Here is an 18,067-nt window from a genome sequence, read left to right on the forward strand (position 1 = left end):
ATTCCCTCCTCTGGGTGGTCGTGCCTCTGTCTCTAAGATCACAAATCTTAATTGTGAAATCGTATGATGTTTATCCAAGAAATGTCTAAATACTTGTGATTTCATATTTTTCGTCCTTATGTTCCATTTGTGTTCTGAAATTCTGTCTTTAACTCTCCTCGTAGTTTGTCCTATGTAATATTTGCCACAGGGTCAAATCAGTCCATATATTGCAAACTTACTTTCACTTGTAGCATATTCTTGTAATTGAATGTTCTGACCTGTGTAGGGATGTCTAATACATGTCCCCTTTTGTACATTATTACAATGACAACAGTTCAGACAAGGAAATGTTCCTTTTTTGGTTTAGACAAAAATAGCTGTTTTGCCTTGGCACTTCTTTACGCTTTTACCAAGGAATCTCTCAGGTTTCTACATCTGTTGTATGCCATTAGGGGTGGTTTTGGAAAAAGTGTGCATAGTTGTGGATCAAGCCTTGTAATTTTCCAATTTTTGTTGAGGATTCATTTGATTTGTAAACTTTGTGTTGAGTATTGTGATAAATAGATGAGTGGGGGATTTTCTTTGTCCACTTTCTTTTGCTGGTTCAGAGGTTCTGTTCTTTTCTTCAATCAACATTTCTTTGTGGCCTCAGACAGGATTGGTTGTGGAAAACCTCTGCGCCTTGCACTTGTATCTATCCTGGATGGATGCTAAGTTCATACATGACTCTCCAAAAATCCTTATTTACATTCCCTTCATCTACCATCCGCCATCCAGACCCCACCTATTTTTTTCATGAGATATGATGTATCATTGTTGCATGCCTTACCCCATTGTTCCTTATTTATTCCTCCTTCCACCACAAATATGTCATTCACGCCACCTTCTATCAGTTCCATAACATCGCACTCCATCGTTTAAACACCATTCCTTGAAAGAGCATCAGTACTACATTCCACCTTCCCTCAATGTGCTACACACTGAAGCTTAAACCCTATACACTAATGATCCACTTCGACACTGCATGAAATGCCATCCATCTCTTTAATGATAAGCATTGACACGAAAAGTGTGTGATCTTTCTTTATCACAAAGGACGTTCGCACAGGCATATTGGCGAGCCTCCCTTTCCTCAACAGAGAACCTTGTTTCTGCCTCCCTAAGCGTTTTCGATGAAAATGCAATAGTATTTCTTTCGGTGCCAGTACTGCTCCTCATCCAGATTTGCACACAGCAGTATTATTATAGACAATAGTTTCCAGATTCCCCCGGAATCCTTTCAACACCAGTACTTCAACAATGTCCTTTTTACCTCACATTCTCTCTCACATTCAGTGGACCATAAAAATGTAATTCCCTTCCTCGTGAATTCAATCATGTTCTTAGTTTGTGCAGCCACTCCCATCACAAACTTAGCATAGCACTCTATGAGACCAAGGAAAGACACTGATTCAGATCTTCAGCCTGGATCAGGCATTTCTACAATTGCCTTAACATTATCTAACTTGGTCTGCACTCCTTCTGTTGATAATTCATGACCAAGGTGTTCTACATTATCTTGCTTAAGTTTACATTTCTCCTGGTCTTGAGTTTTGGTTTATAATGATTGATGGAGATGTTTGTAATAATTATGCTTGTATTCCTTTCTGAAATGATCGATTTCTTATCTGCTTGTTCTCATAAAAGTAAAACACCTACACCCTGGGTGTAGTTAAATCCAAAATGATGCATGTTATCTGTTTGTTGTTGATGTTTGATTGGGACAAAATAATGCTCACGTTTTAGTCTTACGTGGCGGATAGTCTTGTAAGTGATTCTTCACTTTGGGCACTTATTATTAGAACTGAACGGCTGTTACCTGAGAGTAAAATTGCCATTGTTCCACAAGGTATTTTATTTTCCGACTAGAATGATGTGAATAATATTTTTGGGGTTAAACATTACATGGAAAGTTCAATGCAACATAGCATGTTTCACTTAATCTGTGCACCTTGTTGGTTCACGCTCCTGGTTGTGCGTTCAGTTACCTTATTATGAATCTATGTTTATGGGGTATATTTTATCAACTTTCTGATCTTACATTTGCATAATGCCTAAGAACAGATTCAGGTACAGAGGTCAAGCCCCCACGGCCCTTCTTTGGCACCCTAGAGACTGGTAAACCACCCATTTGCACCTTTTGCCACCATGACAGAACCTTTTAAGTGGCTTTGTTGCAATTAATCGCCTTTCACCCCTGCAACCTTATACATAGTGCTTGCTACATTACCTTTGTGCATATTCTATGTCCTTTCCATGGGGTCGGGGGGTGTTGTTAGTGTTTTCTAGTAATATATTGCCTATTGGTGTGTTTAAATAAAGCATACATATTTTTATAGAACCTTGATTGGACATTTCTTTATTTTGAACTGGTGTAAAATTGCTGTTTGGGTTGCTGCTGCTAATACGTTCACACCCTTCTTAAGAGTATAGCCTGCCCTTGGTCTTCGTTACCACAAAAGGCAAAGGAGGCATATCTCTGGACTGTGCCTGTTTCATCTTAACGATTGGGATCCCTGTTGGTTTATGATATATCGTGTGAGAGCTGAGTAGGCGATTTAGCCACTACTCATCCTTGTGCTCCTTCAGGGCAGTCGTCATTTTTTCAAAGAAAGTGCATTTTACAATGGCAAAATTGGTATTTATTGATAGCATTTGCTATTGAGAGCACTTGCATCATAAACGTGGAGGCAGAGTGACTGGGTGACCTGAACCTCCAGTCTTTCTACTGTTGCTACTGTTTCGTTTTTCTCTTTCTACAAGACCTCCTCCCCCGGCAGAGCCGAGGCAGAGTGGAGGCAGAGTGACTGGGTGACCTGAACCTCCAGTCTTTCTACTGTTGCTGCTGTTTCGTTTTTCTCTTTCTACAAGACCTCCTCCCCCAGCGGAGCCGAGGCGGAGTGGAGGCAGAGTGACTGGGTGACCTGAACCTCCAGTCTTTCTACTGTTGCTGCTGTTTCATTTTTCTCTTTCTACAAGACCTCCTCCCCCGGCGGAGCCGAGGCGGAGTGGAGGTAGAGTGACTGGGTTACTGGGTGCACAGAGCAGGAGACAGGGGCCAGGAGCTCTTTGCCTCTATCTGCCTTCTGGTGCACAATGCTTTTGATTCTCTTTTCCTCAAAATATTAAGACCTTGTCGCCGAGGTCTAGAGCAGTCTCTGCAGTCTGCAGGACTGGTAGACATGCCTCCAACCGCAACCATAAACACCCCATCTGCAAGTTTGGAGCAGCTACAAACCAAAGGGGAAAGCGATAAACGTTGTTTACGAAGCTTCAAAATATCAACGGACATGAAAACACCTCTAATGGGACATCAAACACCCAGAAACCAACTTCAGTCAGCACCATCAAGTTTAGGTGAAAATCGGCAATCACAAATCAGTGAATTCTCGTCTTCAACAAAGCCGGACAAATAACAACAAACAAAGGCACAGATCAATGGCAGTGGGGAAGCCACAAACAGTAATCTTGAATTACAGCTGAAGCCTTCAGAGCCTTCGGAGCACGTGGAATACCAGGAAGATAACCCTGCATCAAAGGAGCACCGGCTGGTCCAGGCAGCGGGCAAGTCCTCCCCGCCGGAGGCAGGGAGTGATTCCGCGGCCGAGCCAGTCGAGGCGCTCGTGATTCCCAAGGGCATCTGACCGGCAAAACCCATCGCTTACACAGTCTACCCAGGAGATTTATCACCGACTCCGGAGACGGCGGAAAATCAGCAAATCGCGAGTCCTAAATCCCTGGGGTCTGTGACGCCACACTTACCAGCTTGAGTGCTCAGCTCACTGTGGCGCAGACGCTGACTCCACCTCCCCTCGCAGCAGGTTTACAAGCCTCAAGCTCGTACAACGGGTGCGGTTCCAGCGGCTCCAGCCTGGAGGGAGGGGCTGGCAACAGTAACAGCGGAGCAGGCCCTGTGGCATTGAGAAATGGATGTGTCACCGCCCCAGACTCGTAGTCATTATACGAGCTCCAGTCTGGTGACGGCGACAAAGAAACTCACATAGCCATGAACATACCGCAAAACATGACACCAGACGTGGGAATGTCAAAACTTCCTCAAAAAATAATCCAATCACCGATGGAGGGCAAGGACTTGGCAGAGGACCCCCGGCGTGAGAAAGACTTCCTCCAAGCAACCGGGTGCCAGTGAGAATAAATTCAGCCCATCGACGATTGACCAAACATAAAAAACTACAATTGCCCTAAATCAAAACTTTTTTCCAAAAAATGGCGAAACACACTGCGGCGAACCAGGCGCCCAGAAATCAGGGAAAGAGAAACCATGACCATCTGACGAACTTTCTGACACCGAGATTCTTGAAGCCATAAAGGAACCTTCACTGGCACCAAAAATGCAAAAAAACGGGTGCTTTTCCGATCACTAAGCAACCTGCAGTCGAACAGCCCGTGGGCAGTTATTTGGCTGAGGCAGTGAGTTAGGCCTCACCTAAAAACAACAACAATAGCCCAGCTATGATCACAAACTCACCAAATGCAAGCTCAGAAGAGAGCCCCAACAGAAAAAGCACGAACTCTCAAGATATTTATCACTGGAAAACACTGCACCTCCTGATCCAAAGGAGATACCATCTACGCAGGATTCACTATCCAATGATTCTCAACCGGTCAAAAACATAAGCAACGAAATCCCAGCTCCAAAGTCCGGCTTAGTAGGCGCTGATTTGAGCAGCAATGAAAATTAACAACTGGAGGAAGTTTTGAATAAGCGGTTAGAAATCGCAATGCCACAGCAACAAAGAAAGGAAAATACCTTAGAAGAAATTACTCTGCTACCACGCAAGAGCAGCACTACTCTACCAAAACACTACTCACCTATGAGGCCGAGTGCGCTTGATGCCTCCTTAACTGCGTCACATAAACGTCAGAGCCATGGAGATCAAAGGCCTCCAATGATAAAGGAGACTCCAACAAAGAAACCGGACGTGACCACAATAATGTCTGCAATCACCACAGCGCTGACCCCCTTTTGTAAACTCTATGAGGCTATAACGAAAGTTTGAAAGATCACGTGACAATGATAGCCATGATGCACACTAAACTCATATACCTAGAAGGGTATATAGTAGCTACAGAACAGAAAAAATCTAGTGACGTCAAAGAGAAAACGCTGGAGCAAACTACGAGATGTGAACTGACAAGTCCAACCAATAGCGCTCAAATTATTACAGCAAAAGAGTCGCCAAAAACAGTGCAACAGACTTCACAAACAACACAAATGGAGCAATTGTCTCCGAAACCAGCTGCCAGGAAAGATCAAAATGGGAGCAACTTCAGTATATTCAACCCTCTCCAAATCAACGAAGGAGTTAAATTCAGCCTACCCGACGTCTTTTTCTTCAAAGCAAGCTCCCCTAAGAAAAGCACCATACTGGCGAAGAATCAGAAGGAGGGAGCCTCCCTTGGTAAAACCCTGACTGTAGCAAACCTTGAAAGGGTATCGGAAAAGGGAAAAAGAGAAGCAACCAAACCAGAAACGATTAACAATTAAGTTCTGCTGAAACTATCTAAGAGGACAGAAAATAGTTCACGTTCGACAATAGAAAATTAACAATAGAAATAGACAATAGAAAACTAAACTACCCTCTGCGGCAGGAAATGAAAGAGAAAAAAGAAAGAGACGCGCCAAAAAAGAAACAACACAAATGGGGCTTCTGGGGGGAAAGGACAGCGAAAACTCTCAGCAAACTCCGCAAGAACAGTAAATTATTTTCTAGCGGATCAATCCACCATGACTCTTTCGCAATATTCACACAGCGATTTGGAAGAAGATTTCAGTCACTCGCAAAGTGAAAAAGCAACAAAAAGCAAAAATTCGTTGGAGCACCAGAGCAAACCGCAAGCAAAAGAGAAGCAGCAAAACTAGGCTTACTCTTCGGCAAATTTAAGGAGTAGTGAAACACAGAACCCAAAGGAAGGATCCAAAGAACAACACAAGAGAAAAGACAAATCAACAGACTCGTCAGCTAATCGTGATCAAGCACGAACCAATCAGCGAAGAGAGACAGAGTTGAGCGAGAAAGAACAATACCAAAGGAGACACATATCCAAGAATCAAGAGAGCCCACTTAAACGGAATAAGAAAGAGACAACTCGAAAAATCATAACCCTGAAACTAGAACAATCGCACAAAAATCAACAGAAGATGGTGCTCAACAGGAGGACGGTAAGAAACATTTTCAGCAATATCACCACTTTGAAACATCTGAGAGCAGAGGACTAGGTGAGAGTAGAACCGTACCACAGAGGGTCGATTGCAAAGGCTTACATCCACATATAATCAGCTGCCACGCCGTTTTCGTTCAATAAGGCTTTAGAAGAGCTTTTGCAATGCAGTTTTCATCTATCCATAACAGCCGACATTGATCCTACATCGGATAGAAGGGATTGTGGGCGCGGATGAACAGACCCAACAAGAAATCAACTCACTATATGTCTAAAACTCAAGACCTATCCAGCTCCAAAAGAGTATCCCGATACAAGGCCAAGTCCTATGACAGAAGCATTAGAGAAACCAGAAACGCACCAGAGCCATGTACGCAAAGAAACAAAGGAACGAGGAAGATACACAACGCAGTTGAGGGGCCTACAACCACTCCGAGGAGTATGAGCAAGACCAACGACAACAGGAAAGAAAGGACATCATTTATGTCAACAATCCTCAAACCTCAAATTAATCCATTCGCAGCCAACACAAAGCCACAACAGTTGGCTAAAACAGAAAATTCTCTCTTCCCAATGAAACCACTATGGGCATGGCTGCCAAAAACCTTGTCAGCATATGCTAAGAAATAGCAACCCGCAACCCATGGAAAGGTGGTCCAAGAGAAGGGGAGGCTAAAGGAGCATATATAGCCTCTAACCACCTTGCAGATGGGATCATGGAACACACAGGGTTATCAACACCTCCTGCAAAAAGGCCGACATAAATCTGGGCAATTTGGTATCCTAGCCCTACAGGAAACGTGGTTAATGGAGAAACCACACCTTGGCGGTTTCTCCATTGAATTCTCACCTGCAAAAAAAAGTGCCTTGGGCTGCCCCTCGGTGGGGATTCTTTTGGCAGTTCGATCAGGAAGCGGAGTCAGCATCTTAAAAACGCTGTTGACATCTTTAAACCATCTGGCAGTAATGACGAACTGGAATATGTTTAACCAGACCACCAAGGCAGCAATAGAGCTTCCAGTTGCAATAATCTCTGATGACGAGTTTCTTAAGACCATCAAAAAGATCCTGGACCATCTACTTATTGAGCTAAAAGTGTGGCGCATCATAATATGCTGCGACTTAAATGCCAGATGCTTTCCTAGTATGGGCACACAACAACAACTTAAAACCCCAACTGAAAAAAGAGGTGCGAGATGGATAGAGCTAATGGTGCCATATGGCTGCTACAATTTGGACAAGGCATTCCCAAACCCAAATCGCTTGCCGACTTGGGAAAGAGATACCTCCAGCGCCGCTATTAACCACATCTTTGCATCAATCTGTTAAAACTTGCGACATCTTTTGAAATCATCAAAACAGCTGCAAGTGATCATAATCTCTTGAAAGCAACATGAAAAATTCCAAACCGTTTGTTCCACTATTGTGAATCCCAAACTTAGCCCAACGCTCAAGGCAATCGCCTCAAGTTGACAGCTGAAAGAATAAAAACTTTAAATCTCAACTATAAAAAAAACGCAGAGTAACGACCCAAAAACAGCAGAAATTCCAGATTACCAACGACTGCTGAGAATGTAAAAAATTAAGACCTGAAAAAAGAGCTGCTGGAACTGGCTCCAACATCCATCAATACGACAAGATCTAAGTCGCAAAAATAGCCTTGGTAAGACGCCTAAAAAGAACAGCAAAAAATAATTAACACCCCGACAGCCATCGAGGAAGCAAGCTATGCAGTAAAACTCTACAGAACGTGGTTGAGAAACCATCGGATCTCCATGTATCAAAAAGATTCGGAAGAGATGCTAAACAAACTAGGAAGCAAAAACACAGGAGAATTTTGGTCTCTAATCAAAAAGTCAGGGGCGCATTCAGTACCGTTGCAAGCAATCTGCGTGAGTGAAGAATCTTGTACAGCACACTTCTCAGCCCTCTGTCAGGGCCCAGATGGCCAGATACAAACAAAAGATCAAGAAAACAACACTCCATGGTGCAATCTCTCAGACGAAGAGGACATTAAATCAATCATAAGGAAACTTAAAGCCTCACGTGCGCTAGGGCCAGACGGCGTGACAAATATGGATCTAAAGACATTCCCAGACGAGTGGGCGCCCTTTATCAGCAAAGTCTTTGAAAACTGTGCCAAAGTAAAAACAGTGCCGACTTCATGGCCACATCTGTGGTGGTACCAATTTTCAAAAAGGGCGATAGAGCATATCCATCAAACTACAGGCCGATAGCACTCCTAGACTTTATAGGCAAAGTCTTCGGCATGCTACTACTCAAGGAATTTCAAGCATGGGCAAAGACGGCTTCACTACATGATCCTTTTCAAGTTGGGCTTCAGATGAACTCTGGGGCTGCAATCAACATCATGATCCTCAGCCTCTTGAAAAGTAAAGCACTAGAATGGATTTCAAACACGTATCTAGCCTTTATAGATCTCACCCAGGCTTTCGATAAGGTGGTAAGGAAGTTTCTCTGGAACAAACTCTCTACAGTAAACTGCCCAAAGAACATCATGGACCCGATAAAAGAACTATACTCGAAAACATTGATGAGGGTAAAGTTAAACGGAAATGGCATCCTATCGGAAAGCATCCCAATAAATAGGGGGATAAAGCAGGGATGCCCATTGGTGCCGGCACTGTTTACTGCATTCATCGGGGACTACAAGGAGTCAATGAAAATCGTAAGGGCTTTTCCACCTAAGGTGTGGGGGACACAAGTCCCAAGAATCCTTTACGCAGATGACATCACGGTAATGGACCAGACTCTGATAGGCCTGAAAAGCCAACTAGCAACCTTATTGGGGTACATCAACAAAAACAAACTCCAAATCAACACAGGAAAAACAAAGATACTGATCATGGATAAGAAGAAGAAATGTGCCACTGGAGCCTCGTGGCACCTGGAAAACACATCGATTGAACTTGTCCCAAAGTTTAAATATCTGGGCGTCATGCTTGACAACTCCAAACTAGAAACCAGCATGCAAAGTTTCATCTGGACTAAGGCACACACCATGACTACACAAGCACGAATGTTGGACAATCAATTTGGGCGTTTTTCTCTACTACCATTATTAAAATACTACAAAACAAAAGTTATTTCATGCTTGACGTATGGTGTTGAGGCCATGCCTACGCTTCCAGACAAAATTTGTCCAAAGATAGAAGCCTTCTTTTGGAGATCAGTGCTCTAGCTTCCTAAATCAACTTCACTACCAGCAATCAGGAAAGAAATGGGGCTAATCTCTCTAAAAACCGTAGTGGAAAACAACAGCATGTCTCTATATAGGAAAGTCCTTCGCCCAGACTCACCGACTCTGTACAATCAGATGGCGACTGAAATTATAACAGGGGGCTCAAAAATGCTAACAGCATGGACTACAAAAAAAAGGAAAAACTAGAATTAATAACTTGTACACAGGAAGACTTGTTCTCCAATCCAATGAAAATAAAACGAAAGTTAGAGGAACTGGACTGGATCACCACGTTAGGGTTGGCTGATAAGAATAAACTCCTGAGTAACTTACCATCTCAGCAGAGGAAATATAATGATCCAGGGGAAATCTACAAAAACATTCCCAGCAGACCCTTGAGACAATTTTTCATAAAAGCAAGGCTGAACTTACTCCCGACTAATGAGATTTTACACATTAGAAGCATCAGCTCAACAAACATCTGCAGGCTGTGTAAAGAGTCAGAGACTGTGGAATCAGTTAGACACTTACATCGTGTCCAGCATTAAAAAATATGAGGCAAGCTTATCTGTCAACTATTCTAGAACCCTCTTCTCTTCGCAAGGAGGAGACATGGTGTCCACAACTAATAAGCAGATACAAAACCTCATGGTCAATTGCCACGGTAAAAATTTTGCAACATGCTTTTATGCTGATAGCACAAGAAGAATGAAATTGACAAGTAAACGGCATGCGACAACAGCGAAAATACTGCAAAGGACAAGTTGCAGTGAAGTTTTTGTTAAAACCAAATCGTTTTTGGTAAACACAAATAAAAAATATATTTTTTTTAAAAGTGTGTTTTAGAGACAATGCTGACATATATTTTGATTGCAGCCATCATCAAAATGAGCTAGACAGTGGCAGTGCAGGCATATATCATGGTCACAGGCATCCTGAAAATGATTTACTGCATAATCCAAATATTTATTGTGGACTCAGAGATTATTAACCTGCTTTACAGTGGCAAAGATGGCATATATTGTGGGCACAGAAATCATGAAACTGTAATTTACAGTGACAATACCAGCATCTATTGTGAGCACAGACTTCATAAACTGTGCTTTACAGTGGATGTTCTGGCAGATATTGTGGGAACAGGTATCATGAAAGTGTTTTACAGTGGTGGTGCTGGCATATATTTGTGTCAGAAGAATCATGAAAATGTTCTTGTGCCACCTTACAGTAATAGGGCTGGTATATATTATTAACAAAGGTTTCATCAAAATGTTTTGTAATATTCTTTTGTGTATTGTTTGAGACTTAGCATTCTGTATTGTGTGTTACTCTGCTGAACCATAATATATGGCTTTTACCACATTATTCTGAAATGTGTTTGACAAAATCCACAATTCATTGTTTATAGAATGTTCCACGAGTAGAACCTGCCAGCCCCCAAATTCATTTTGATTGGTTTGGGCTTGCTTACTATGCGTGGTCACTTAGGCCAACGCGATAGAAACATGTGCATCCCTCCACTGCCAAAAGGCACCAACCAACATTAGCTTTGTAAATCAGGCACAAGGTAGCAGTTGCAAATAAAAGATACTCACAGACGGGGGCATCGTAAGATCTTTTGGGGCCCTGGGCACGGACATCTTTGGGGCCCCCCTCCACCAAACCAAATGAATTAAGGGATCAAGAATAATGGTCGCACCGCCCACCCGGACCCGTTGCGCTCACAACCTATAGGTTGATATGCTGTCTCCCAGCATAATAAGCACGTTTACTCCCTTTAAGTCCCCTTACCTTCTTCATTCTTGCTCTAATCAGAATGATAAACAAGTAGCATTTGAAGACCAACATTAGCAGTCTACGAATAGGTTACTGCTCCAGTGCATACATGATAATTGTTATCAATAACATCCAGGAAGGTGAAGCCTGTAGTATTAATGAAGGACCATATGCAAAAGGTTCATGTCACCCATAATAGAGAACACACATTAGCTGCCTCACAGAATACAAAAGTGTTCATGCATGGACAGAGGAGACCAATTGGAAGGAAGGAGAACGCTACACATCCCTTAGCATGGATAGTGGATGCAGATTAGAAGCTACCAGAAAGGTGTCTTTATTCAGACATATTGAGATTAGAAGTCGGATATGGTTTTCAAATAGTGTTGCCATTAGATATCAAAGGAACAAATGCCTGTGGTGTGCGATATGAATATGCTCACTATTAAAGTGAAAGCAACCCTATAGCCAGTGAAACCATGAATAAGTATTTTATGAAGATCATAGCATGAGAAGAAAATCACTCTGAAGGGCTGGCAATTTTGAAAGGTTTAGGGACTGGCAATATAAGATTAAATGAGATGCCCATGATCACACATTGGTTAAGGGCTGAAGAGGTGAAGCTGGGATGTGTGCCAACACTGCAATTTATGCATTTGAACACTTTCTTTTCTAGTTCTTACCATTAACTAAAACAATCTAATTTTATAAAAAATGGACTTGGAATGTACACAAATCACGTTACCAAACATGACCATTTTTAATAAAATATTATGGGAGGGTTCTATGCAAAATGGGAATGGTTCTAGATTCATTCTCTCCATCATCAAGGGAAGTATATAAGTGCCAGCATACCAATCGATGTGATTTAACAAATGTAATCTGGGTTTGTCTTTTGTATTTTAAAGCTTTAAATACTTCCAAAACAATGGCTTGTGACATTTTCATTTATAAACATGCATAAAAACCTTTGACTTTTACCAAAAAGCTAATCGTTTTTTGTGTCAAACAAGCAGACCTTGAAATATGCTTGCCTGAGGCCTGCAACATCTGATCCGCTCTCTTCTGTCTACCACCCCTTCCACTCAAATGGTCTACATAAGAAGAAAGATCAAGTAATGGGCTAAACGATACCAGAAGCATGCAAGAAGGCAAACCTCACAGAAGACAGTAAAGTAATGTAAGATATATTAGATGATTTGACCAGGATCATTGTATCGTCTGCTGGCAAATCCAGGATACAAGCATTAACGCTTTTGTTCCATAGTCTTGAATTTGGATACTTATTCACCTCTTGGACTAACAGTTTATGCTATCATTGGAGGTGATTGCCTAGGTTTTACAACACCTCATCTGAACAAACCAATTTCTAGACCTTCACCATACGGATGACAAGTTAGTTTTTATAGCATTCCCTAGCTGGTACAGGTACATTGCTGATGCCAGCAGATGTTCTGCAAAAGCAAGAACATATGCAGGCAGTTTTATAAACTTCAGACATAGGAAAGGCTCAGCCAGCCCTGCTGGAATATGATATTCTAATTTTGCATATGAACACATATCTCTGCAATGGGTGCTTCACACACTGGGCTAACTTCTGAACCATTGTCGCACTCAATTTATCAATATTCAGTTCACTGTTGCCTATTGCACAAGATCAACATAATTCCCACAGGAAGGAAAGAATGCTACAGAGTTGTGCCATAAGGAACACACAAACTATGTATACCACAAGGAACACAGAAAACAATACATGATTAATTGATCAAGGCAAATTGTACTTGTCAAAACAGAAAGGCAATGGGTTTAAGGACTCAGCAGCACCCCATAAAATATCCTGATGTGTGCTATTTAAGACTGGTTAACAATGTAACCTTACTTCTTCAGATCAGGCAGCCTTTTTGGGGCCCCCCTCCAAGGTGGGGGCCCTAGGCAAGTGCCCCTTTTGCCCTCCCATAAAGACGTCTCTGCTCACAGGCCTCTTCTGGTTTGCTCCAATGGAAATCTTTGTGAATCTGGCACTTCGTGTCTTTCAAATAATTTTTGGATAAAGGAACAAAAGAGAACCCCCAAGAAGTGCAATTACATAGTGTATGATATTTCATATAATAAAAGTAAGTACACTGACAACCAAACAATCCCAAGGCTATTTCCAAACACAAAAAGACAGAATACTGGCGCATGGTATAGAACACAGAAGAATGAGGTTTCATTTTGATGGTGTTTTAACAGTACTTTTATGTATGCATATTGTCTGTCTTATGATGATGTGGTTCAAAGCTAGGGCCTCTATGTGTGTCCTGACGCACAGATTGTAGTGCCAACCAGGCACCGCTTCAGTTTATAAAACCCCCATGTATGTGCAGGAATTTCCTTGCAGAGGCTTAAGCTGGGCTATGGAAAGCTTAAACTGCCAGGGTGCAAGCAGGTTCTGGCAAGTAAACATTTAAAAACTGACCCTCAAACCTCTGAAAGCACGACAGGAAAATGACGATTTTGAGAATTCTACATTGTGGACAGGAAATGACCCGGCCATATACTGCTTCTTTAAAAACAAGCTTTGGTGCCTGGAGCTATCCATTCTCTCTCGCTCTCTCTCTCTCTCTCCCTTGCTCTCCGGTGCTCCTGTGCTGAAGCTCGTTCTTTCTCCCTCTCTTTCCCCCCACCTCCCCTCCCCCTCCGTCACTTGCTGTAGAGGGCTCCGGCAGCAGATCCCAGCCAGCCAGTGGGCTCTGTGCGTGTGTGTGTGCGTGTGTGTGTGTGAGTGCGCCGGTGTGTGCCTGCGCGCGCGCGCTTGGGCTGCTGCTAGTTTCTTCTGGGAGGAACGCTCAGCACATGTGCTCTGTATGGAGCTGGATGCCGCGCTCTGCAGCTTGAATCCGTGCGAGCAGGCGAGATGTCCGGCACGCCGCATGACCCCTTCTATTCCTCGCCCTTTGGACCGTTTTACAGGAGACACACGCCATACATGGTGCAGCCAGAGTACCGAATCTACGAAATGAACAAGAGGCTCCAGTCCCGGACCGAGGTAAGCGCCCCATCCTATCTGTACTCGGCACGGGCTGTGCCCTCAGCGGGGTTCCATCCACGTGCCTATGTTGTGTCTCGGTATGTTGCCCGCGCGTGTTTGCACAAAGGTGTGCGTCAGTCTAGTCCTTAGTTGTTACAGTGGCTTTTTGGGTATGCATTGAATACTGTTGTTAATATGGGCACAGTTGTTCAGATTTCCTGACTGAAATGAAAAACATGTTTAAGGAATATTTTATGTTTCTCCTTGAATTCCGTCCGAATCATGTTTCTTCAATTTTGTTATAAGTTTTTTAGTTTGGACATTTAGGATGCCGCAATACATTGCAATGTACTGAGAAGCAACAGGGGTAATTGTGGGGGGAAATGTGTGATCCTTTTCTTTCAAAAGCCCAGACAGAAAGTGAAAATGGCAGGAGTGGAGGAAAGAGTCTGTTTTCTAACTTATTTCGGCAACAAACAGTATAGAGAACCATATTTATATTTTGGTAGAGCCTAGCTCAACATAACTAAGTTCCAGCTGGGAGGACTGCTGAGTTTGGCTGTCTGCGTGTCCCGTCCCCACTTTGCTGTGACACAGACCGGTGTGTGGACGATGCTGCCGTGACAGGAAAGCCCCCTTCCTGTCACAACAGAGAGCGCACGTGCTGAGCCGAGATAAGAAAACAGAAGGGAACTGGAGACGTGACGTAAGCCCAGCACACCTCTCCTGACTGCGGTGCATGGTGTGACCGCCCTGCTGAGCTCCTCGGCCAGAAGGGGTAGAGTGTTGGCAGTGCTATGCCAGTAGCTCGGCAATGGGTTGAAATACGCAAAAGGGACGTTTATGATGAAGAGATGTTCAGAATTGTAACCCCATCTTGCATTTTCCAGAACTGTAGCTCGTCTGCGCGGTGTGACTTGAACAAGTAAATGACTCCTTTAGACATTACAGAGGGTCAAGCACAGCCCGTATTATAAAAGTCTGCAGAGGTCAACAAAAGCAACGTCCTTCCGACCAACCAACATGCACGTCCAGGATCCAGAGAACAATGTGGCACCTGCTTCCTGATAGGGCACAGAGGCCACGGCGTCCGGGTTCTGAACCTGCCTCGCTGGACTGTGTGCACACGCTGACAGGGGTCCGATCTGTAGCTCCGAGAAGGGAGGCAGGCCAGGAGAAGCGCTGGTGCCTGTACTGGTCTGACATCTTTACCTGGCCCCAATAATCAATACCTGGCAGCTCCTGGAACAGTTCCAGATGCATGCAGCTGGGGACTGACGCTTGCATTCCTATGCACGCGGCTGCTTGAGACGCTGACGTGGACGAGGCGCTATTGCCGCCAGCAAACACATGGAGTGGTACTTGTAGTTCTGTGTCACAACTGAGCTATACTCTTGCCTTCATCAGGGGCAGCTCATGAGAATGTAAACTCTAATGGCCCGATTCATGGAATTTTTTGCACGGTGCAAAATAACTTTGCACTGCTGAAAAGTGTATTTGCACTGCCCACACAAACCTTGATTCATGGAACTGCCATAAGTGTCTTTTTGATGTGCAAAGTCAATTTGCAATGCAAAACATCACTTTGCACTTCACCCTGATTCATAGAGCAGTGCAAAGTGACTGTGCACGGCAAAAAGAAACGTTGCACTGTTCCATGAATCGGGGTGTTTGTTGGCAGTGCAAAGACACTTTGCACCAGTGCAAAAAATGCCATGAATCAGACCATAAAGCACACATATGACGCTGCCTTGAGACGTTTCTTTTAAAATACTATATATTCCCTAAACTTTCTTCGGGCGCTTGAATGCAAGAGATGCGCCTCGTTGTTTCTCAGCAGGGGAGTATCCAGAATTGCAACAGGGTGGGGGGTGGGGCGCGGGCGGGCCACGAAAAAAGTCTTTTCCATACGGTCTCGTTTGCGACCCCAAATCGCCCACCACTTCCCCAGTCTACTTTTTTGGTAACATTAACACATAACAAAACAAATACAACTGCAGAATCATTATAGATGCAGGAATCTCCTCTATTAGAGCTCTGTCCTGGCGCCCTCGGGCAAAATAATGCAAACCTCCTAATGTGCATATGGATTGCACCAACAGAAGGGACTTCACAGGAAAGGACATCTCAAGGAGCATCATCAGTCTTTGATACTTGGAGGCACCATGGAAGTGACTTTATAATAAGTTGCCATAAGCAAGTCAAGTGGCAAATAACTTTGTGGTGCAAAATACCTAAATTGCACTATTATAATAAATGGAGCAACTCTAAAGTGATTACATTTTTAAAAAAAATAACATGATATATTAACATAAACTATAGAGAGAATCACTTACAGAGCAGCAGATTAGACACAGTGCGATTATATGATTTGCCCAGGATCACACACTCTGGTTAAATGGTCAAACCGGGATGTGGACAATTAAAGCAACTGAGCACATCTTCCCAGATGTAGTTGCTATAGATATTTATTAAGGTTTTGCTTTGCATTTCATGTGCTTAAATAATACTTTATTTATAGCAATGTCTTCGAAGCAAACCACATTACAAATTAAACTAGCCTTTCAGAGTAAACTAACTACGCACTATATACATTGTCATAGAAATATGTTGAGCAATAAGAGTATGGCTTTAGTGTTAGTCTCCCCATCCTGCATGCAAAGTCACAATAGCATCATGCAGATTAATGTGAGCCTAACAAATCCCCCTTGGGTTTTAAAGCTATATTCATTTTTTCATAAAGCACGCTGTATTATGCTCCCTTCTCACTTCTGATCACGCCCTTCCATTCCCATTTCTAAAGGGACAAAAGTTCCTGCTAATAGTCCTCCCCAGCAGTGCCTAATGGCACACAAGTAAATGTTCTTTTGGCACATAGCAACGTGAGAGCCCCTCTGCTATCCGGAGCTCCTTGGGACATTTTCCTGACAGCGGGACACCTCTCCAGTTAAGAAAGGGTAAGGTGTCCTGCTGCCAGGTCAATGAGCGTGCTAAGCAGGAATTGCTCAGCACACATTGTCCTGCCAGCGGGACTCCTTTACCGTTGGGCACCCTCATTGAAGTGCCAAAGAGGAGAGGTTTCCCACCTACAAATGACCCGGCGAGGCACTCAAAAGAGCCTCTGGAGGAAAGCTTGCCCCCGCTGCCCCCCTGCTCGGTACGCCACTGCTTCTCAGGTCAGAGTTGAAGGTGTTGGGCATTTGCTGTAGCTTACTGCACATAGGTAATAATCTATATATTTAAAAGTGAAAATATGTGGATTTGTGGCTTTGCGTATGTTCCCAATACAATTCCACACCGTTTTACCAATCTGCACCAAATTTTGCGCAGTCACCTGTTCGGACCCTCTGGACATTACTGGCTACATGACATCTGGACACCTCATCCCTTTTCCCGGGTTTCGTCAAAAATGAACCTTTGGGTGTGGGTTTGTGGCTTTGCTTATGTTCCCTACACAATTCCACACCGTTTCACCAATCTGCACCAAATTGTGCTCTGTCACCTATTAGGACCCTACAGATATTATTGCCTACATGACATTTGAACACCCCACCCTTTTCCCCGGATTTCAGCAAAAATCTCTGGGTTTGTGGCTTGGCGAAGCATTGTTCCTTATACAATTCCACACTTTTTCACCAGCCTGCACCACATTTTGCATAGTTACCTTTTAGGACCCTCCGGACGTTGATGGCAATATGACATTTCGACATCCCACCCCTTTCCCTGGATTTCAGAAAAAGTCAAAATGTGTTTGTGGGTTTGTGGCCTGCCGACAAAGCCTTAAACAATGTTCACCAGGAAGGGAAACAAAATTGGTTGCTGCATCTGCTGAAATCACTTTTCCAGAGGATTTTTTGCGAGATGGTGCCTTCTGACAA

At 43.4% G+C, this 18,067-nt stretch overlaps 1 protein-coding gene across 2 annotated transcripts in view; it reads left to right on the top strand.

Moving 5' to 3' along the window:
* Nucleotides 1-13,758: 13,758 nt before the first annotated feature.
* The window catches only part of LDB2 (LIM domain binding 2), a 1,443,494-nt gene continuing 1,439,185 nt past the window's right edge, over nt 13,759-18,067 (top strand). The window contains exon 1 of one of the 2 annotated variants that reach the window (XM_069631913.1): nt 13,759-14,207. In XM_069631913.1, the coding sequence (XP_069488014.1) occupies nt 14,076-14,207 (132 nt within the window). In that variant the 5' untranslated portion in view covers nt 13,759-14,075. The remainder of the gene's footprint in view (nt 14,208-18,067) is intronic. The other variant, XM_069631914.1, reaches the window with a different exon arrangement.

This window comes from Ambystoma mexicanum, chromosome 6q, assembly GCF_040938575.1.
Source record: "Ambystoma mexicanum isolate Mex_15411 chromosome 6q, UKY_AmexF1_1, whole genome shotgun sequence".
Taxonomy (NCBI): domain Eukaryota; kingdom Metazoa; phylum Chordata; class Amphibia; order Caudata; family Ambystomatidae; genus Ambystoma; species Ambystoma mexicanum.